Here is a 22,012-nt window from a genome sequence, read left to right on the forward strand (position 1 = left end):
CTGAACTACATCCTAGCACTGTTAAGTTGCCTCATCTGGTCTTCAATGCCCTCTGCACATCCCAGCAGGCAGAGCTTGGACCTGTGATCAAGAAACACAAGACCCGGAGCCTAGTCTCTTGATTTTGTGTTTGTTAGAGACAGGCTGGCCCAGCCTGGCCTTGAAATTTTAATTTGAAAGGTTTGGGCTTTGGAGTGTTGGGTTATAGCTGTGTGTCATCATATCCTGCTTTCTCTCACTTTACAACAGTGGCCAGGAAGATGGAGTTCAAACTAGAAATGTAGTAGAGGCCTGTCAATAGTACAATGAGATGTAAAATCATAGTGTTTTCATCTACTGGGAGTCTTTGTAGCAGGAGAGAAAGAAAACCCTTACAGTCACATGCATCAACATGAACTGATTCAGAGCCAGTAATGTGGAAGAGATTCTCCAAGAGTATACTGTATGGTCCCATTTGTAATGTGTTCAGCAATTAGACCTATACACAGTCTTAGAAGTTAAGATTGTGTTATGACGATGTGGCAAGCCTCCTACATCTTCGTAAGTATTTGTTAGTTATTTGTTTACTAATTTTTGTGGAGACAGCATGTCACTTTGTAGCCCTAGCCAGGATGGAACTCCTCCTCCAGGCTGGCCTCCACGCTGTGCTTCACATCCTCCTGCTCTGCCTTCCTAGCTCTTGCTCAAGGCCTGCTCTCAATTTTGAGGTGGGTGTCAGTAACTAACGCAGATGCTTAATGGAGCAGTCATTATTAATCTCTACATGATCTGTGCCGATGATCTGCATTTTAAATAGCGTGCTCTCTGTCAGTAAAGTTTGTCAAAAGAAGGTCGTTTGGAAGCCGTGGTTGTGTTTCTGCAGGGCAGGGTGGTGCCGGTGTGCAGGAACGTGACTGCAGCGTGGAGTCCCACCCTCACCGTCCCCAGTGTTGGACTGAGTTTTCCACTGGGTTTCAGAGCAGCCTGGCTTCTCAGGGCTGGGTAGCTTTCATTTGATTTTAGAATCCTCTGGAAGTTTTCTCCAAGCCTCTCCAGATCTTTCTGTGTCTGTGTGTATTGTTGTCTCGTGAGTTGTAATTTCTTTTTCCTTAGATTGAGTTGTGAGATTCTAAACTTGGATTCTCCCAACCCCTTCCAGTTTGGTATGTAATTTGCATATTTTCACCATGCGAAAGCTATTTTCTATGGTTGGAAAGATTTTTTTTTCCTACAGTGTGAACAAATCATTCTTTGTTCTCCTTATTGTGCCTTCAAACTGGTACGTCCGGTTTATGCCCCAAACAACAAAAGTCTGTCATCAGAAATTAAAATGCCAACAAGAACAAAGGCAGAGACAGGAGGAGCTGGGGAGAGGTCTCCTCCAGTGCCCTCTTCCTGTGCCGGTCACAGTGGCCTGGAAGCTGGAGTTCTGCCTCCGTCTGCTCTCCCGGCTTCGGCCCTTGCTGTTCTTGGCGTCTCAGTGTAAAAGTGAGCTTGCAGCTCCTGTTCAGGCTTCGGGTCCTTATCTTGAGATTCCTTATCATTTTCAGAGATTTTTTTTCTGGAAACCCAAAAGTAGTTTTGACTGCTTTTCACACTGCTTTGGTATTTATTTGAAAGTAAAGTTACCCATGAACACACTGGATGAAAGTATTAGAGGCAGCTGGGAAGCATCCCTGTATGTCTGCATCCTTTCTGACACGTGGAAGGCTCTGGATCTGGATATGCCTTGCTAACACTCTCTGCTCAGCGTTATTCTAACTTAGGATTTTCATGTATCACTTGGAGGATTCTCTCCCGGGAGGCTAATCTTGGTGATTTACATTCTGCAGTTAGACTCTGCTTTCAGCAGGATGTAATCTGGTAGATTCACAGGTCTCTGTAACTTCCTCCTCCCCTTCTCCGTGCTCTCCTAAGGACTGGAGACCCGACTCAGGCTGGGAGGGGCACTGTCAGTGAACGTGGCGGTGCCCTGCCGACCTTCCCTCGTGGTTTCTGTTCTCACCTGTTGCTGTCCAGATGACAATGTGTTCAGGTTGGAAGAGAGAGTTTGGCTCATGTTGAAAGCTGTTTTGCTGTAAAGCTTCATGTGTTTGGATTTTGCAATGTTTTTCTCTGTTTTCCGCTCTAGTGTATCAATTCAATGATAACAAATTTATTGTAATTATGGCAAGACAGATTTAAAACAGTATTTAGTATACCCAAGTACAGAGACTCAGGGAAATGAGGTTATACTTTTTAACATTTGAATTTTATTTGGTAGAACCAAAAACTAAAGGCCAGTTCTGGCACATGGAAACAATGGTACAACAGGAGATTTTGTGTTCACACTGTAATTTGTTATGGGTGTAAATTTCACAAGTGGAATTTTTTCATTACTTCGTATTATACAACTTTAAGTTTTACATTACTTTTAATTAAATTTTTTTTTAGTTGTATGACAGAGTAGACTCACTTATCTCTTGTCTAGCAGACACTGTATTTTCAAAATGTAATGACTTGGTCAACATTTCCTGCTGTGTCTTTTTCTGTTCAGTTTTCAAGCTGTGGGGACTTGGAACTTGTCAATAACACATTTTTAATATAAGTAGACAGTATCAGTACTCAACCTGTTAGCATATGTATGTTCAAAAACAAAAGATGTGGTACATTTTAGATTTTAGAAAAATGGGTGATTGCTGCATTAGATGGAAAGTTTCACAAAATAATCATCCAACTTTATTTCTATAAACTTTGAATTCTGCCCCATTGTCGTCAAATGGAGACTTGGGAGCTTCAGCGAGTTTTGCTCAGGGGTTTCATTATTGAAATGGAAGCCAGGAAGGCTGAGGCGCACAGGAGCCCAGGCCTTTGCTCTGCTGGCTCCTTTGAGCCTTTGGGTAGGGGGTGCTGTGGTGGTACCATCCTTGCTGAGGCTCCTCATGGGGCTCACCAAGTCGGGAGGGCTTGTTGCTGCAGCCAGCAGATAGTCTTCAGTACCACAAACACGGTGGGTATTTCCTGGAAGGAAAAACTTAGAGCTCACAGCTCTAAAAGGTACATGGGAGAGAGCCTGAAGATGTGAGTTCTTTCTCTAAAAGGCACCTCTGCATGCATATTGTTTACTTTGGAAGCTTTGCCAGCTTGTCATGATGGCAGAGCTTATTAAAACGTCAATAGTATGTGACCTCTGTGAGTTTTTATCTTGGTTATGGCTATTAGAAATTCCTGAAATTTTAGGGCCAGTTTTATAATGTGTACCATTTTCTCTGATATTATATATTTCATCAAACGCTAGCAGTTACTGCAGTCTGCGGAGGACCATGTTAGTATCACCTCTCATAGTCAGTCTAGAAAGCTGTTATTCTCTAATTCTATTTTAATTTGCTCATCACATGAACCAGCAGTTGAAAGGCATTTTTTAAACTTAATGCACACTAGCATATCCCCTTTTGCCTTTTGGAGAAACAGAACACTGTAGTCTTTGTATCCAAGCACAGAATCTGACTTTATTCAAGGCAGTGGACATTGTTACAGTGTTTGATCTTTGTTTATAGTGTAAGTGATGACTTCCAAAGGTGCTTGCTTACAACTTTGTTACTCACAGAATATTTCAGTAAGAGGTGTCTCAGAGGTCTTTTTTTTTAGCAGCCTTGTTCTGTAATTGCATAATAATGTAATTGATAGATTTGAATGATTCTAGAAAGATAACTAATAATTGAGCTTGGATATTGCAGAACAGTCTCGTAGCTGCTCTAACATGGAGGGTGAGCACAGGCGCTGCACAGACTTCTCACGGGTTAATAAATAGAACAGACTCTCTTCAAGTTTATACCAATAATGAATTGTGATGTTTTCCCAAAAGTACTTACATAATTTAAGATAGGGGTGTCTTTGATGTGCATGACCTCCCTAAAGTCCTAATGTATTGCTGGGTATATATATGTATGTGTATTTCCAGCAAATCATGGTAAACTGTAGGTGTTGATTGCATCTAATAGCATTGTGCTATTCAGTTGAACTGTTTTCTTCCTTCTCTTATGCAGATCAGCGGGGAAGCCCAGGAGCTCTTCTCTGTTCGACATGGCCCAGTCCGAGCAGCTAGAATCTTGCCTGCTCCACAGTTGGGTGAGTGTAGCCTTTAAGGAAAAGCAAATCACATAGTTTCTCTTTGTTGCTTTTGGACTACAGACAGCAAGAGTGATAACCCAGGTCTGTTTTGCTGCAAAGGTCTATTCTGCCTCCCTCCTCCTGCAAGACAAACCCTTAGTGCTTTCAGTTGCAGTAGAAATAGGTAATCTTAACCATTTCAATATGGCTATTCACTTTCTGCTGGGGTTTTGATTTATCTCCATCTTCTTTGATCTCGCTTTGGCCTCTGCCTTTGCTAGCTCTTTCTCCGAGCTGCCTTCTCTCTTGGCTTTCTGGGCATCCTTCTGGGCTGCCTTTGTTCTGCTGCTGGCCTGCTTTCTTCTGTGGGTATTCCCCAGGTCTCCCCTCGAATGCCTTTCCCTTCTCAGTTAGATTTGCTGGCTCAGAGCGCTTGGTTTTCAGTATTGTCTTGGCTGTAGGTGACTCTGCCGTCAGAGACTTCGGCTATTGCAGGAGGGGGTTGTGGGCTTTGAACTTTGAAACTGCTTTCATGGCCACTGTTTCTTTAAGTGTTTATATTAGTGTTTATTCATTGTGGAGAACAATGACACTTACTGGTATCTCCATGTATACAGTGTTCTTTGACCCTTTCCCCCTCCATTGCCTTCTCATTCGTCCATTTCTTGCAAATACTTAATATTACATTTAAGTAGTGTATGTTCTGTATTTATGTACAAAGGTCCAAATGTATGTTCATATTAAATGTCTTGACTCCTTCATATTATGAAATCAGAAAAAGTAGGTTTTCCTTGTTCCCCATGTTCACTAAAATACATTTTTATATGTGCAGCCAATAATCATATTAATCCCATGGGACACTTTCACGTTTCCTTAAAAAGAATAAGGATATAAAGTACTTTAATTCTATTATCATTTGAAAGACGATTCTAAGATGAAAAATCTCATTAAGACTTCATGTAGCTGTTAATAAAATTGGTGAGAGGGATGCTTATTTAAACTTAGGGCTTGATTGTGCATAAGTAATTTTAGAGATTAATAATTACATTTCTTTAATGAAATGGAAAGGATGGCTGGGCAACAATATCCTGGGATCACATGATTTCCGCTTGCCGGTCAGCCTTCATCTGTATAGCTCCCTCCCTCTCTCCCATCTCCCCTTGTCCGCTCCCCCCTCCCCCCCAATTCCTCCTGCCTCTCCACTCTGCCTTGGGATTGTTCCCTTGCTTACCCTCAAGTTTCTTGTTTTTTTTTTTTTTCCCCCTGTTGCATTTATACTCTTGTGAACTGTTTTGACAAAGACGGTTCTAACAGACTGTCTTCCCTGTTTTGGAATAGTCTGGGTTGTCCACAAAGATTTTAACAGACTCTGTTCTTTCTTTCTTGTGTAATTAACAGAAGCAGAGTTTTGCCTTTTTTTTGTTTTATTTGTAAAGTTCTTTTGTTTATTCAGTTGTTAACTAACGTTTCTCAAGTTTTAGTTGTCTTAAAGTAGCTTTAATTTGCTTTGTTAGTCAATAAATTATTTCTTCCACTAATAGACTCCTTTAGACTTAAAGTACAGCTTTATGGGATAAATGTTCTGACTGAAAAAAAATGTATTTGGTTAAATTTTAATATCTGTTTTTATTAGGTGTAATACATGGGACAGAGCTCATAAAATTTGTATTAGAAGATAGAGTCCTCCCCGGGGTTGTACCCATTCTGCTTCTCCTCGTCCTTTTGGTGGCAGTCTTTCTGAGGTTCCTGAAAGCACACATGTGGGAGAGCTCAGCCCATAGTGTGCAGTGTCTTTATTCTCCCTGGACTCTTGGCTGGCCAACAACTGCTCCCTTATAGTCACATCATCTCCGAGTTTTGTAGGCATTAGATTTGAGTCAGTGGAAGAGTCTGAACCCACTTTGACATCTTTTTCCTTTTATGTATCCTGTTTCTCTGTTGGGAATGTTGCCTTGTTCTTTGTGTTCTTTTTGGTTTTTCAAGACAGGGTTTCTCTGTGTAGCTTTGGAGCCTGTCCTAGAACTCACTGTAGACCATGCTGGATTCGAACTCACAGAGATCTGCCTGCCTCTGCCTCCCGAGTGCTGGGATTAAAGGCCTGAGCCAACACTTCCCAGTTTCTTTTTGGATTTTGTTATAAGCTCTGGCTGTTCTAGAACTTGCTATGTAGACCAGATGGCCTCTAACTCAGAGATTTGCCTGCTTCTGCCTCCTAAGTGATGGGATTAAAGAAAGGCATGCTCAACCATGCCCAGCAAGGTTTAGTTTTTGAAAGCTGATCTTATTATTGTGTATGTGTCTGCTGTGTGGGTGTGCATGCCCTCGCATGTGTGTGGAGGTTAGAGGACAACTTTGTAGAGTCTGTCTTTGCCGCTGTCTTGGGGATTGTCCTCATGTTGCCAATCTGGAACTGAACTGCAGGCACCTTAGCAGCTGGGCCCTCTTGCTTGCCTCTCCTTTGATCTTTTGTGAGCTGATTCCTGGGCTGTGTGTGTTTATGCACCTGTCTTCCATTCTCACGTCTGTTCTAGGAGTTGCTCCAACAGTGTTCCCGTTTTGATGGTATGAGTTTCTTTAGCTTCCTTAAATGATTGTTCTTTTGTTATTAGACTTGTACACTCCCCACCTCTCTCTCTCTCTCTCTCTCTCTCTCTCTCTCTCTGTCTTGAGACAGAGTTTCTCCATGTAGTTTTGGTGCCTGTCCTGGATCTCACTCTGTAGACCAGCTGGCCTTGAACTCACAGAGATCGGCCTGGCTCTGCCTCCCGAATGCTGGGATTAAAGGCAAGCGCCACCGCCACCCAGCTCTCTTTTTCATTGGTTTGTTTGTTTCATGTCTGTAGCCAGGCTCCCTGGAACTCATTTTGTAGCTCAGGCTGCCTCTTCTTGCTTTGGCCCCACAAGTGCTGAAATTATAGGTATAGTTACCATACCGGGTGAGTTTCCTCTTTTAGAATTCTTATGTCACACTAACCTCTCCTGCTCCTACTTGCTGTTGGGTGTGTGTCCTCAAAGTACTTGCTGCTCTTTATTGCTCATTTTTAAACAGCTTGTCATGTGTGTAGGTACACACAGGTGACATCATTGCCACAGCATTGATGTTGAGGTCAGGCTTGGCTCACTCCATTTATCTTTATACAGGTTCCAGGTTCTCTGGTTGTTGGCAGCTGCTTTACTCATTGGGCCACCGTGCCAGTCCATGATGCCTTCAGTGCCTCATAAGAGTGCTTGCTGTGAAGTCTCAATACATATTTGTTGAATATTGTCACATGGTGTACTCTCATGGAAGTTAAGGCCAAATTTCTGTGGAAAATCTGCCCCCTAGTTAAAAATAAAAACCAGAAAGATTTGGGTGAAATTTTATCCCTTAGGAGATTGGTACTGTAACAATGATCAGCATTGTGGTGGAGTAATGGTGTGATGATCAGCATTGTGGTGGAGTAATGGTGTGATGATCAGGATTGTGGTGGAGTAATGGTGTGATGATCAGCATTGTAATGGTATAGTGGGTAGGTACTTCTTCCCAGGAAAGCATACTTCTCTGCATGCTTCTTTGGCCACTATCAGGGACTAAGTATATTCATTTAATGATTTATTATTTATTTATGTGTATGTGTGTATCCATGTTCATGTGAATGTCTACAAATGCTAGAAGAGCATGTCAGATTCACTGGAGCTGTGAGCAGTCTGATGTGGGTGTTTGGAACTGAACTCTGGTTCTTTGCAAGAGCAGCAAGCACTTTTAACCCTTGAGCATCTCTCCTGCCTCCAGTGATCCAATACATTCTTAGTGAATCTAAATCTTTAGAATTTTTTCAATTAAAAATCACAGAACACATGATTGAGGATGTAGTTCTATTGGTAGAGAGTTTGCCTAGTATGTGTGCCCTGGGACCTGCAAAACCAGATGTGGTCTATACTATTGTAATCCCAGTACTAAGGAAGCGTAGGCAGGACCATCATCAGTTCAGAGTCATCTTCAGTTGTATAGCAACGTGTATGCCAGCCTGGAGTGCATGAGATCATCTGTCCAAAAAAAATGTAGAAGGCCACAGCCAATCATTTGGCATTCTTATACCAATAAAAACTTAAACTAGGTGGGGGAAATAGGGGGTAAGAAACACATTGCGTTTGAAAAATGCTTTAGTGAGGTTGGGCAGTGGTGGCGCATGCCTTTAATCCCAGCACTCGGGAGGCAGAGGCAGGTGGATCACTGCGAGTTCAAGGCCAGCCTGGTCTACAGAGTGAGTTCCAGGACAGCCAGTGTTACACAGAGAAACCAAGTTAAAAAAAGAAAAAGGCTTTAATGATTTAAGATTTTAATTTAAGATGCTAATTTACAACATTAAAATTATTTAAAAGGCTCTTTAAGGTTCATGTAAAGGTAAGTGAAAAAAAAAAAAAAAAACCTTGATGCTGATCCTCTTTGAAAATTAGTCTTGAAACCTTATTTCAAGTAAAGTCAAGTTTTCTTGTAATCTAAGCAAGTTTAGATTTGGAAACTCATTTGTGAAATACAATGTATCCATGTGTATATTTTAACATATAAGTCAAGACTTTTATATGGTTATTATGTTTGAGTTTGTGAAAATTATTTCTAGTGGAATTTGATGGCTAACACCTGTTATCCCATCACGCTGGAGGCTGAGGCAGGAGAATTGCTATTTTTATGGTAGTATTGGCTACAGATGTTTAAGCCAGCCTGGGCAACATATTGAGCCCTTGTCTGAAAACAAAAGCAGCTGTTGGTGGTGTTTATAACTGTTTCCCCAGCAGTGCAGAGTTGGAGGCAGTATTTCTAATAGTGACTTTTCTCATTGCTGTAACTAAATATCTGATAAAAGCCACTTGAGGAAGGAGTGATTCCTCAGGGCCCAGGGTTCAAGGGTATGATCCACAGAGTGAAGTGACAGAGGAGGAGCTTGAAGCAGTTGGCACATTTCATCTGCAGGAAGCAGATGATATGATGTTAGTGCTCAGTTATCTTCTCCTTTCTGGACTGTCTGGGACCTGAAGAGGAGGTCTTCTTACCTCGGTTAACCTACTCTATATATTCCTTAGCAGATAGGCCTCAAGGCTAGCCTTGACAGTCCCTCACTGGCATACCCACAGGACTGTTTCCTAGCTAATTCTAGACCTTTTCATGTGACAATCGATATTAGCCATATGGAGGCTGTATAGTAGCTACATGGGAAATATGTGACCATCTTGGTTGGGCTACTTGAGATCCTGTCTCAGAAGACAAATGCCAGGGCCTGGAGAGATGGCTTAGTGATTGATGGCATCTGCTGCTCTTGCAGAGGACCTGAAATTAGTTCCCAGTACCCCTTTTGAGTAGCTTATAATTGCTGTCTTTAGAAAGGAAGGGAGGAAGAAAGAAAGGAAGAGAGAGAAAGAAAGTGATGGGAAGGAGAGATGGTTAAGAGCTTGTGCTGTTGTAGGATCACAGATGTCTGTAATTCTAGCTCTAGGGATCCAGTGCCTTCTTGTAGACTCTGCACGCACACACGCTTGCATGCATTCACCTTGCAAACTAAAAAAACACAACAAAACCCCAAAACAAACAACCAGCTGTATCAGTTTCGTCAACAGTGATACAACTATTTCTGGGGAACAGAACATGAGGACATAGGCGTTCAGAGCATGAGGAAATCATGTGTAAATTCCTCAGTGTCATATCAAGCTAACAACTGAAGCTTAGGAAAATTCAACTTCCAAAATAGAGAAAATGAAGGTTCATGTAATTCTATGTTTCAGGGAAAATTTTACTCTCTTTCTTCCCTCTCTCATTCCTCAGATTCTGAATGCATCTACTTAACAGCTTAGGATGTGGATTGCTGGATTTTTTTTCCCCTTAAATACTCATGGATGCATAAAACTAACTTATGTACTTAACCCACAGACCTGCTTCAGGTTCTTTAAATATATTGACTGGTGTGTATGTGTGTTTCAAAACACTTTTATTGTGAACACTGTTCTCTTTAAAAACTCAGGATTTTTTCATTGTTTCTAAATGCTCTTACATTTCATCCTTTGCACAACTTAACTGTTTTTAACTTTTCCCTTACTATAGTTTTCTGATCTCACAAGCTTCCATATACAGCTGTATTAGTTCTGAGTTAAATCTGGTTTTTGTCATGTTCAAAGGAGAATCATTTGATTTGTTCAGCTGTATGAAGTCAGAATTTATGACTTAGTTCTTGAGAAATGTTGGTGTGATATTTTTGATGTAACATTTTGATGGCTGTGGTTAAACAAATGAACTCTGTTACACACGAGTGCATGCGAACACACACACACACACACACACACACACACACACACACACACACACACCTCCAGAAGTAGGCCAACTGACATTTGCTTACAGTTCTCAGCAGTATGTTGCAAAGAAGAGGGAACAGGCTTATTGACATTTTAAATGGCTGAACTCTGAGATTTGGGGCTTCCCTGATGTTTTCTGCTCTAATTACTTCTCAGCATCCATCAGTGTTGTGTATTTGTTCCTAACACCTCGTCCCTAGCATGGAAGCCGTGCTGCTTTGGGTCATTTAGGAATGATCTGTTTTTCAAGCCTATGCTTAAGGTGGTTCTGTTTATCCTGTTGAGAGGACAGTCTTCCTGAGGAGGAAACCAGCCTTTTGTGTTTTTGGTGGGGTGTGGTGTGGACTTTGACATGAGGTGTAAGCTTTCTGAACCCTGTTCATTGGTGCTCCTTCCTAGGTGGGATCTAGAGAGAGGATTGTAAGGCTGTGTGAACTCTCCTCCCTGCTGGTGCTGTTGTGCTGACATTCCAGGCTGCATGTGTACATCCCCATTGGAACCGTAGATCTCATGTGCTCTCAGTAGCCTCTGGGTCATTCTCCTGTTACTGTCGGGAAATAGTTTTACCAAATCTAGGCCTTTCCAGGCTCTATATACTGCATCCTTCCCTAATAGTGTGATTTTACTTTGAGGCCAGATGTGGTATCTTTAGTCTCAGCACTAGGGAGGCAGAGGCTGGTAGAGTCCAGCCTGGTCTTATAGAGCAAGTTTCAGTCCAGCTGGGGCTACATAATAGAGAACCCTGTCTTAAAAAAAAAAAAAAAGTAGTTTAGTTTGTATTTATTTTCATTGTGAAGATGTAAAATGCCTTTAGTGTCTCTGTTACATTTGGTGAGGAGTGAATGTAATTAACCTGGGGACAAATACACAGAAAAGTCTGCCAGGGTCATGAGTGTCACGAATGGCCGGGCGGTGGTGGCGTCGCACACCTTTCATCCAGCACTCAGCAGGCAGAGGCAGGCCGATCTCCCAGGCTTTAGGCCAGCCTGGTCCGGGCTACACACACAGAAGCCCTGCCTGGAAAAGCTTCTCCCAAAAACATAAATGTCACAGATTCAGTAGTGAATTTTGTTTGCTTTTTAATTAATAAGTTAAGAGAAACGTTGACTGCCTTTTTCCTGACTTGAGATACACTCACAACAAACAGTACACTGGCTGTGTCAGTCAGGTTTAGGAAAACAGGTGTAGTGAGTGGCTGAAAATCACTGTGACCTTTAATGATAGTCACCCAGAGAAGCATAGCTGTCACTGCATGGGAGATGCTTTTCACGGAGATTGGATCTTGGTGAATGGATGAATCTTTGGTCTCGAAATCTGTATTTGTTTATTGTGAAATAGGCATGAAACCTAAACCCCAGCATTTCCTAAGTAATAGCTAGTGTAAAATAAATAAATCCTACCCTCATTGACAATTTCTGTCTTGAAATGAATGAATTTATGAATGTTGTTGAGCAGTGTGTCACTGTCCTCCCCAGCAAGCCCTCTCCACGACTGTCACCTCTGAATGCCCCAGGACACTTACAGTACACAGCAGAATAAAACAAAAGTGGGAAGGATGTGGAAACATCGCAACCCTCAATCATGGTCCCCGGGACTGTGTCATTAGTGGAGTTATGTTGAAAACTAGTTTGAAGTTCCTTAAATGTTATATATAGAGTTACCACATGAACCCATCAATTCTATCCCTAGGTATACAACCAGGAAATGAAATATAATGTCCATATAAGAATGAAAATATATTGAGCTTTATAGCAGTATTATAAGAATATTGAAATAACCCGATTATTTACCAGCTGGTAGACTGTGGTACATCCATACAGCGAACTATCATTTGGTCATTAACAGGAGCAGGTTTCTACTTCTTAAAAATTTATTTATTTATTTATTTTTAATAGTGTTGTGTATTGGATAGTGCTTAGCCAGGGTCTAGTTAAGCACTCTACCAGAGCCTCATTTCAGGAATAAAGTTCTGATGGTGTTACAGCCTTATGAGTATTTCTCCTGCTTCATTTTTCTCTTCCTTCCCTCGCTCTCCTCCACTTCCTTTCTCTTCTCATGTGCTGCCTCCTTTTCCTTTTCCTCTTCCTCTTTGGTCCTCCAGCCTCAGTTTTTCAAGTTCTAGAATTGCAGGCATATCTTATCATGCTTTTGAGATCACGTGTGTTGTACCATTTTTAAACATTATGTTAATTTTAGTGTGTGTGTGTGTGTGTGTGTGTGTGTGTGTGTGTGTGTGTGTAGTGCTTGCACATTGGTGTGCTGGTGTGCACTTCTGTGTGTTGCACAGTGGCCAGAGAAGGTCATTGGGTGTCTTTCTCTGTCGTGCTCCAGCTTGTTCCTTTAAGACAGGCTTCCTTACTGGGCCAGAAGCTGCATGTGTTTTTTAGGCAGACTTGTCAGTAAGTTCCCAGGGTTCACTTGTCTCGGCTGCTCCACCCACCCTGCAAATGCTGCTCTTTCCAGCAGACACAGCCATGACTCACTTTTGATGTGGGGATTTGAACTCTTGTGCTCCTGTTTGTATAAGCAAACACTCTTACTGGCTGAGCCTTCTCCCCTCCTCATATTAGTTTTTAATTGCCTTTTCATTTTTGAGTAGTATTCCACTGTGTGGATATGCTGTTCAAGGGTGGTTTGTTTATTTCCAGTTTTGCTGTTATGTTTAAACCGCTATTATTGCTGTTAGTTGCATATATTGATTTCTCATGGGTCTTTATTTATATTTGGGGTTGCTGTGACATATAAGTGCATGTTTAATTTTATTAGATATTGCAAAATATCTATGTTACAAATATTGCTAATTCTTCCAGCAATGTTCTTTCCCCGATGATGTTGAATTGTTTTTGGCCTTGTGAATCTAGGTAAATGCTCTACCTATGAGCTTTATTCCCAGTCCTTCCCTGGCCCTTTATCTTGTTGCTTTGAGGCAGAGTTCCCAAAAGTTATCCATTGAGCAGTTGAGCTGTCTCTGTAGCCCAGCAAGCCTTGACCTTGTGATACTTCTGTCCCAGCCTTGAGAGCAGTTGGCATGGGATCAGGGGATGAGTTACACAGCATCCCCATTGTTGAGGCTCTTTTCTTACATACATGTAGGCTACATTTGCACCAGTAAACATATACACTTAAATAAAAATAAATCCGTAAAAATTCTAAGTACTTGACTAATTTTTTTTTAAAACTGTGTTTATAGTTTTGCCCTTTTCTCAGTGTCACATGGCAGGACTTATTCAGGACATCACATTTACACATTGGCTTCTTTTGTTGAATGATATATAGTTCACTTTGCTTCAAGTCTCCATTTCTTGATAGCTCACCAATTGCCTTTCAGTCGTGAATTATAGTTCATCACAGTCAAGCTAGGTTCTGTTCACCTGCAGGAGGTGTTCACCTGCAGGAGGACATGCTGGTGGCATCCACGTTTAGTACAGCCTGTCTGTTAGAAGTTAATAAAACCACTGAAAGCATTCACACGTGTGAACATGTCTTTGTATCACTTAGGTAAATATCCAGGAAGCTGAGGCCATTTTATGGTGAGAGTATGTTTAGTTTTTAAGGAACTGTCACACTGTCTTGCACAGTGGTGACACCATGTTTTCAGTTGTCCCTGTAAGGAATGACAGTTCTGTAGCAGCATGTCCTACCCCTCTCCTGGTGGAAGGGTTCTGCAGTTGGCCACTGCAGTAGCTGTTCTGGGGCATCTTACTGTTGCAATTGACAATTCCACAATGATCCATAACACAACCGGGGCCTTGCTATGTAGCCTTGGCTGGCCTGGAGTTCCCTCTTGCCTCTGTCCCCTACATGCTGGGGTCAAAGGCGTGGGCCTTTTAGGTCTTTTGCCAATTTTAAAATAGCTTGTTTTTTGTTGTCGGTTTCAAGTGTTGATTCTAGGTGCTTAGCCTTGTCGTAGAAGTATGGGTAGTATGTTCCAGTCTCTGAGTGGAGTCTCCAGCAAGCTTCCAAAACCCAGATAAAAACAGAAACAAACAAAACACAAACCAGCCAACTAAACAGTAATCTCCAGACCCCAGTTCCTGCCTATTTTAAACAGTGATTCTGTCTAAACTATGTGTTCTGCATGTATTTTCTCACAGTATGGTGCTTTTAATAGTATACTTTACATAGCTTGTTAAATCATGGTTTTTCCCTCACCTACATGCGGACTGTGCTCATGTTTCGTGACTCACTAATGCTTTGTCCCTTCATGATCCTCCTGTGCTATTTTTCTTTCGAGGGCTTCAGGCTTTTAGACTTTGTTCTTCCATGTCTGTTGTTACCAGTCTCTCACCCCTGTGCCAGCACCCCAGGCAACTGCTCTTTGTATCCCACAGTCTCTCACCCCTGTGCCAGCACCCCAGTCAACTGCTGTTGGTATCCCAGTTTCTACCCTGACTGCTGATGGTGTTTCTTCCTAATTTGTAGCATGCAAATGCAGAGCTTTGTGTGTGGTAGTTTGAAGCTTATATTCAAGCTCTTCGGGTGGTCTTGACATGTTTTTTATCTTAAAATTTATTTAATTTTATTTTATGTACATTGGTGTTTTGTCTGTATGAGGGTGTTGATCACCTGGAACTGTAGTTTCAGATAGTTGTGAGGTGCCATGTGGGTGCTGGGAATTGAATCTGGGGTCTCTGGAAGAGCAACAAGTGCTCTTAACCACTGAGCCATCTCTCTATTTCCTGAACATGGTTTTGAGCTGTGAATATAGTGATTGTGATCATTGATGTATAGGTCTTAGTATCAAGGAGTTAAGACGTGGGTGTGCTGAACTTATAAGTAGATCAGCAATGTAATGTGTGGGAAATGAGGCCCAGGTAGGTGCTGTGAAGAAATAAATATGGGTATGGGATAGATTGTGATGAAAGATGGTGGATAGAGAGGACTTTCTGACTCAGAGGTGTTTCTGAATACTCAGAGAGTATTCAGCAGAGATGTGAAAGTATTGTGTTGGGAAGCTGGAAAGCCGGGTATGGTGCAGGCTCAATATCATGGAGAGGCGTCAAAGGGATGGTGGCATTTTGGTCAGAGTAGGAGCAGGGCTGGCATCACACATGAGCAGATGTTAATGTTGTAACGACACCCTTTGCATGTGTCCCCCTTTCAACACTCATAACTACCCTCTTGGATATATTGATGCTGGCCTCTTTCGACAATAGCAATAAATAATTAACTAATTAGCCTTTGGCAGTCACTCTGCTTATAGTCCCAGCAGAGTAGTTGGACGTACATCTTTCTCTCCATCCCTGCCCATTTTTCTCAAAGTGAGTCGGGTGTGGCATTTAGTTGTACCGCAGTGGGGAGAAGCTGTGTAACCTCCGCCCTGATCAGGTCAGTCCTGAAGAACAGTGGCAGAGTTTTGGTGGCTTTGACCATCTAGTAAGTCTAGTCTGTGAAAGAAGTTCTGGTTGTCAGAGTGGATATCTCATATGCTAAGTGCTCAAAAAGATGTCTAGCGTTAGAGTGAGTTAGGGACTGATAGAGGGCACCCTGTCTTCAGCCCCTAGACTTAGAAGAAAGAAATCTGTGTTCACTGGGAGGCTACGGTGTATGCGTGTATTTTGAATATTGAGGGCAAATGCCAAGTTGTGTTTTGTGACCATATTCAGGTTCAGTATTTTATGGCAGTGAGATTTTTGTCTTGACTCTCTCATGCTTGGTCCAGGTTCATGAAACTTTGGGATCTGGCTTCTTGCAGGTTTCATCCCTGTCTTCTCTGTTAAAAAAAAAAAGGCACTTGCTCACATTTTCCTGTTTAGATAAGGAAAAGACATAAGAAGATTATCCAATTTATGATGGGGATTATTTATGAATAATCTGGTAAGAAAATAGAAATTGTACCGCTCAAAAAATCCTGACAGTTTAAAAACTGACACAAAAAATTTATTGACAATGCAATCATCTGAAGTTTCACATTTTGCCCGTACCTCACATTGTGCTCACATTGAGGTCATCTGTAAGTAAAACACCTCAAGGACAACTTGGTCACATCTGTTTTAAAGAAAATGATTTCATTAAAAAAGAAAAAGTAACATCAGCTTGTAGGATTTAGGACCAGAGGATCAGTATTCCAGCGTTGTAGTCAGCGAGCTATGTAGTGAGGTTGAGGACAGCCTGGGCAACATGAGACCTTGTCTCCAGGAGAGGAGGCAGGGAGGCTTAGCTGAATGGTTTAAATGAATTTATTGTTCAAAGAAATCCTTCTGGAAAAGATTTTCTCAGTAAAAATTTATTAGTGAGGACATAGTGTTGTGTAAAATCTTTATATGCAGGACATCATCTTCAACATCAAAAGGGAGAGGCATAATATTTCATCACCAGTTGGGATTTTATTTGCCTCTGGATCTGCTTTTGGACTCAGGTAGAAGCTGTTTCGAGTTGATGTCTTGAAATCTCAAGGCTGATTTATGAGCTTAAGCTCTTTGGTTTAAATGAGTTTACAATGGTGTGTGTGGTGGGGGATATTAGTTAACATTTTCTGACAAGCAAACTGTTTCGAATTTTGTTGAGTGGTGGAAGAGTTGGTGACTTGGTGTGCAGGCCCATTTTCATTACTTTAATTGTGTGATTTATTAGGATTTTAAGCTTTTTAGAAATGTTTTAGTGTTATAGGACAGAATTAAAAGGATTTAGAATAAAAGGAGTTTAACAAAGGACTTTGCAGCAGTTTTTGTATTTGATGGATTTGGTGAGCTGCATTCCATTTCAATCATTGTGGTGCATTCTGTCAAGTGCTGTGGGGCAGGTGTGTGGAACGTCATTCTCTCTATTGCACATGCAAACACACACACAATTTATATATCAAAAGTTAATCCGCTCCAATTTGGAGGATTACATTACCGGAGGGCGATGACTCCATTAGGCCCCAGGAAGAGTACAGGCTGCTATTTATATGCATAAAAAAAAACAAGTGAATATTGTACTGTTATGAGTGTGTAGAATGTACACACTTTCACTTTAAGAATTGTATTTATTCGGGCCATCCAGAATAAAAATATTTAAATGAGAATTAAAATTTACTGTCATTATTTTAAACTCTGAAATTTCATTTCTTTTTTTTCTAGTTTGTAGAGGGCTTTGCCTCATTCATTTAGAGACTTTGGGGATCCTTGTTTCTTGTGGTCCAGTCATTACAATTGCCTTTTGTAGTGGGTACTTTTTGTGGGAGGCACTGTGCTTGGGAGTTAGGGCTTCTCTCTTACATCTTACAAATGTGGCTTTGACTGTCCACCAAGAGCGTCAACCTTAGGGCTTGTGTTGTGGCCAAGTCTGCTCCCTGGTAGATTCTAGGAGGCCAGGGGAACCAGTAGAATTCTGCAGTTACATTTTGAGAAGAGTGAAATAGTCAAGCCAGTCTCGTCAGGATTGCACTTTGAAAGCTTGATGATTCTTCCATCAAATTAACAGATTGGTCTGCACAGAGTAGGTGCAAATGTAAAGACCAGAAAGCAGACCACGTGTTGAAGGGGTCAAGGATTGGCTCTGGATAGATGCAGTCCAATTGTAATTAATTTTGTACAGAAATAGTGTAGGCTTTGGATCAGTTCAATTTTAACTCATGCTTGGATTTAAAAGTCAGATTATTAATTGTTAAATCGGATTTGTAGCAGAAGCAGAAATAATCCATTGTAAACTATGTTTGAACAGTCAAGTTATTTTTATTTTATTTAAAATTTTATGTAATACGATAAAACGTAAATTTATGTATTTTTGGAATACTGTGTAATATTTTGATCTTGAACAGATATTCTTTTTGTTTGTTCATTTTTTTATATGGAGATGGAGTCAGGCCTCTAACTTGCTGCCGTCCTCCTGCCTCCGAATGCCTGGCTTTTGCTTTTTTCTCTTTGGTTCTTCCACAGTGAATCTTTAAATGCAGACTTTGAACATTTCTTGTGCATATTTTACAGTGTTCTGGTGTCTGTTCAAGTTTTAAAATAACATCTACCATTTGAAAACAGGTTTTTTTCTCTTCCTTTCTCCCCACTCACTTCTTCACTTCCCTTCTCTCTGTTTTTATTCTGTAGCTGAGGATGACCTTGAACTTCTAATGCTATCCTCTGGCCTCCATTCCTAAGTGCTAGGACTACAGCTTCTATCCAACAAGCCTGGTTTGGTTTACCCGTTATGAGGAATGGACCCCAGGGCCTTGAGCATTCTGGGCAAGCAGTCTGCTCTCTGAGTTCCATCCCAGCCTCCCAGAGTTTCCTTAAACCTTCAGCATCCATTTCGCATGGTGTTCTTCTTGTGGTGTTCTGTGTCTTCAGTATCTTCACATTTTGGAAATCAGTGAGAGTGATGTGGTAATTCTCGATGTTTTCTTCCCGTGGAGACACTCCTCTAAGTGGCCTTGGCTGTCCGTGTACAAGCCGACTTGCAGCTTTGGGGCTTCACTTTCATTACCACAGCTCCCCTTGTGCGGTTGGTCGGCTGGATGGAGTCTTCTGATGCCCAGCTCCCCAGTCCTTCCCTCGGGGGCTGTTTGTTCCCCAGAGGAGCTGTGGACGATAAGGATCTGACTCTGATGTTTGGGAAACTCGAGAGTGAGGTGTCCTGGGCATGGGAAAGGCGGCTTCGTATTGAGCTCTACGATGTCATTTAATCCTCCCTTCACCTGGAGTTGCTGTCCCAGGCTCTAGAGAGCTGCCCGCCTTTCAGTTGCTTAGGAACGGGAGCGTGAGTTGAGCTGTCTGCAAGTAAAGGTTTTGCATCTGAGAGTTTCTCAAGTAGCCTGTGTCAAGCCAGTCCCCTTTATTTTAGGCTGGTTCTTTCACATCCAGTCCCAAGTGTGCCTGGTGTAATCAATTACTGCGCCTTTTATAAACCCATATATAAAGTCCTCTTAATCTGGATGTGCTTTTCTACCACTGAAGCCTCTAGCTTTTCCTTAGAGCTGTTAAATTGATCAATACTCATCTCTTAGTGAATTTGATTGGGGTTATTACATATTTTAAAACTTTAATAATTGGTGTCATAGAATTTTTAGAGAGAATAAAATTAAATGCATGTTTTCATCCTCCCAACTTGTGTTAGAATTTAAACTAAGCACTGACTTGTCTCTTGGCATTTGGCTTCTTGTTTAAAGTGAACACAGACATTTGACAGTCAATTTATGGATCACATGGGCTGAAAACCAGAAGACAGAAGCTGTTTCAACATTGAAGTTGCTTTCCACTTCTGGAGGCTTCTGATTTTCCAGGCCTCTGCTGTCAACAACGATTGTGACTTTCATGTGTGCTTGGGGCGGGTGGACAGCAGAAGAGACGCTGTGTAGGCCTGTCTTCCCCCACCCTTGGTGGAGCTTCTTTCCCGGTTCTGTCTGCTGCCCCCTCGGGGTTTACATTCAGCACTCCCTGGCTGCAGCTGTGGGGGATGGATGCTCCATCACACACTCCGCTTTCTTCCTTCACTATTTTAAACAGTGCTGGAGGGAGTTATCCTGTGTGCAAGGGACTTCTCATCCCTGAATGTATGTGTAGGACAAAATCATATGCATGGATTCAGGGGTTGTAAATTTATAATTTTAAGTAATTTGGTCAATGTTTTATCAAAATTTGGATCTTGTGTTTGATAAATGTCAATTTATGTGAATATACTTTTTAATAAATTTTAAGTGTAATGTTTTAAGATATTTATTTTATATATTATTGTTTGTATGATTTTGTATGTGTGTGTGTGTGTGTGTGTGTGAGAGAGAGAGAGAGAGAGAGAGAGAGAGAGAGAGAGAGAGCGTGAGTGAGCGCGAGCATATGCATGTCCCATGGAGGTTAGAGGACAACCATTTATTCTCTCCTTTCGTGGGTTCTGGGGATCTAACTCAGGTTATCAGGCTTGCCTAGCAAGCACATTAATCTGATAAGCCATCTCACCCACCCTTAGCTGGAAAATTTCTGATTTATCCAAAGTAGTCGGAATAATATGAGATACTCATCATTTGATGATTCATCTGTTTTTATTAAATCTGTTTCTCTCCTACTAGACCATCGTAGATAAGGTATTAAGTTTTGTTAATTTATTTTTGATATAAAGAATCTTGACCAAGTGTGGTAGCACTCAGGAGACAAAGGCAGACAGATCTCTTTGAGTTCAAGTTCATCCACGCTCATCTACAAAGTAAATTCTCGGCCAGCCAGGGCTATACAATGAGAGACCTCGTGTCCAAAAGACAACAACGAGCGTCAAACAAGAGCAGTCCTCAAAATATAACAAGTGTATTGTGCGAGGGGTGGGGAGGGTGGGGGGTATCTTTTTAGTTTCATGTATGTGAATCACATGCATGAGTGTCTCCTGAGGAGGCCAGAGGGGCAGTCACATCCCTTGGAACTGGAGGTACAGAACCAGAGGGGCAGTCACATCCCTTGGAACGGGAGGTACAGAACCAGAGGGGCAGTCACATCCCTTGGAACGGGAGGTACAGAACCAGAGGGGCAGTCACATCCCTTGGAACGGGAGGTACAGAACCAGAGGGGCAGTCACATCCCTTGGAACTGGAGGTACAGAACCAGAGGGGCAGTCACATCCCTTGGAACGGGAGGTACAGAACCAGAGGGGCAGTCACATCCCTTGGAACTGGAGGTACAGAACCAGAGGGGCAGTCACATCCCTTGGAACGGGAGGTACAGAACCAGAGGGGCAGTCACATCCCTTGGAACTGGAGGTACAGAACCAGAGGGGCAGTCACATCCCTTGGAACGGGAGGACAGAACCAGAGGGGCAGTCACATCCCTTGGAACGGGAGGTACAGAACCAGAGGGGCAGTCACATCCCTTGGAACTGGAGGTACAGAACCAGAGGGGCAGTCACATCCCTTGGAACGGGAGGTACAGAACCAGAGGGGCAGTCACATCCCTTGGAACGGGAGGTACAGAACCAGAGGGGCAGTCACATCCCTTGGAACTGGAGGACAGAACCAGAGGGGCAGTCACATCCCTTGGAACTGGAGGACAGAACCAGAGGGGCAGTCACATCCCTTGGAACTGGAGGACAGAACCAGAGGGGCAGTCACATCCCTTGGAACTGGAGGTACAGAACCAGAGGGGCAGTCACATCCCTTGGAACTGGAGGTACAGAACCAGAGGGGCAGTCACATCCCTTGGAACTGGAGGACAGAACCAGAGGGGCAGTCACATCCCTTGGAACTGGAGGTACAGAACCAGAGGGGCAGTCACATCCCTTGGAACTGGAGGTACAGAACCAGAGGGGCAGTCACATCCCTTGGAACTGGAGGTACAGAACCAGAGGGGCAGTCACATCCCTTGGAACTGGAGGACAGAACCAGAGGGGCAGTCACATCCCTTGGAACGGGAGGTACAGAAGTTGTGAGCTGTCTTGGGTGCTGGGAACCAAAGCCAAGTCCTCTACAAGAGCAACACATCCTCGTAACCCGTGAGCCATCAGTACAGCCCCCAATACTGCTGTTTTTAACATGGGTTCTGGGGATCAAACACACCTCTGTGCATTTAAGGCACACACTTGACTTACTGAAGTGTCTCTCCAACCCTGCACTTGGTTTATATTAATGAATATTGCTGAGTTCATTTATTATTATGTTGACTAGTATTTTGACATAGATTTGAATGAGAACATCGATGTTGAGTATTCTTGTGTCATTACTGATTTGAAT

At 42.2% G+C, this 22,012-nt stretch overlaps 1 protein-coding gene across 9 annotated transcripts in view; it reads left to right on the plus strand.

The window, feature by feature from the left end:
- Positions 1-22,012, plus strand: part of Bcas3 (BCAS3 microtubule associated cell migration factor) — a 502,165-nt gene that overhangs the window by 39,963 nt on the left and 440,190 nt on the right. For all 9 annotated transcript variants that reach the window (XM_016001738.3, XM_042282536.2, XM_006983187.4 and 6 more), the window contains exon 6: positions 4,005-4,086. In XM_016001738.3, the coding sequence (XP_015857224.1) occupies positions 4,005-4,086 (82 nt within the window). The remainder of the gene's footprint in view (positions 1-4,004; positions 4,087-22,012) is intronic.

This window comes from Peromyscus maniculatus, chromosome 8 (genome assembly GCF_049852395.1).
Source record: "Peromyscus maniculatus bairdii isolate BWxNUB_F1_BW_parent chromosome 8, HU_Pman_BW_mat_3.1, whole genome shotgun sequence".
NCBI lineage: Eukaryota > Metazoa > Chordata > Mammalia > Rodentia > Cricetidae > Peromyscus > Peromyscus maniculatus.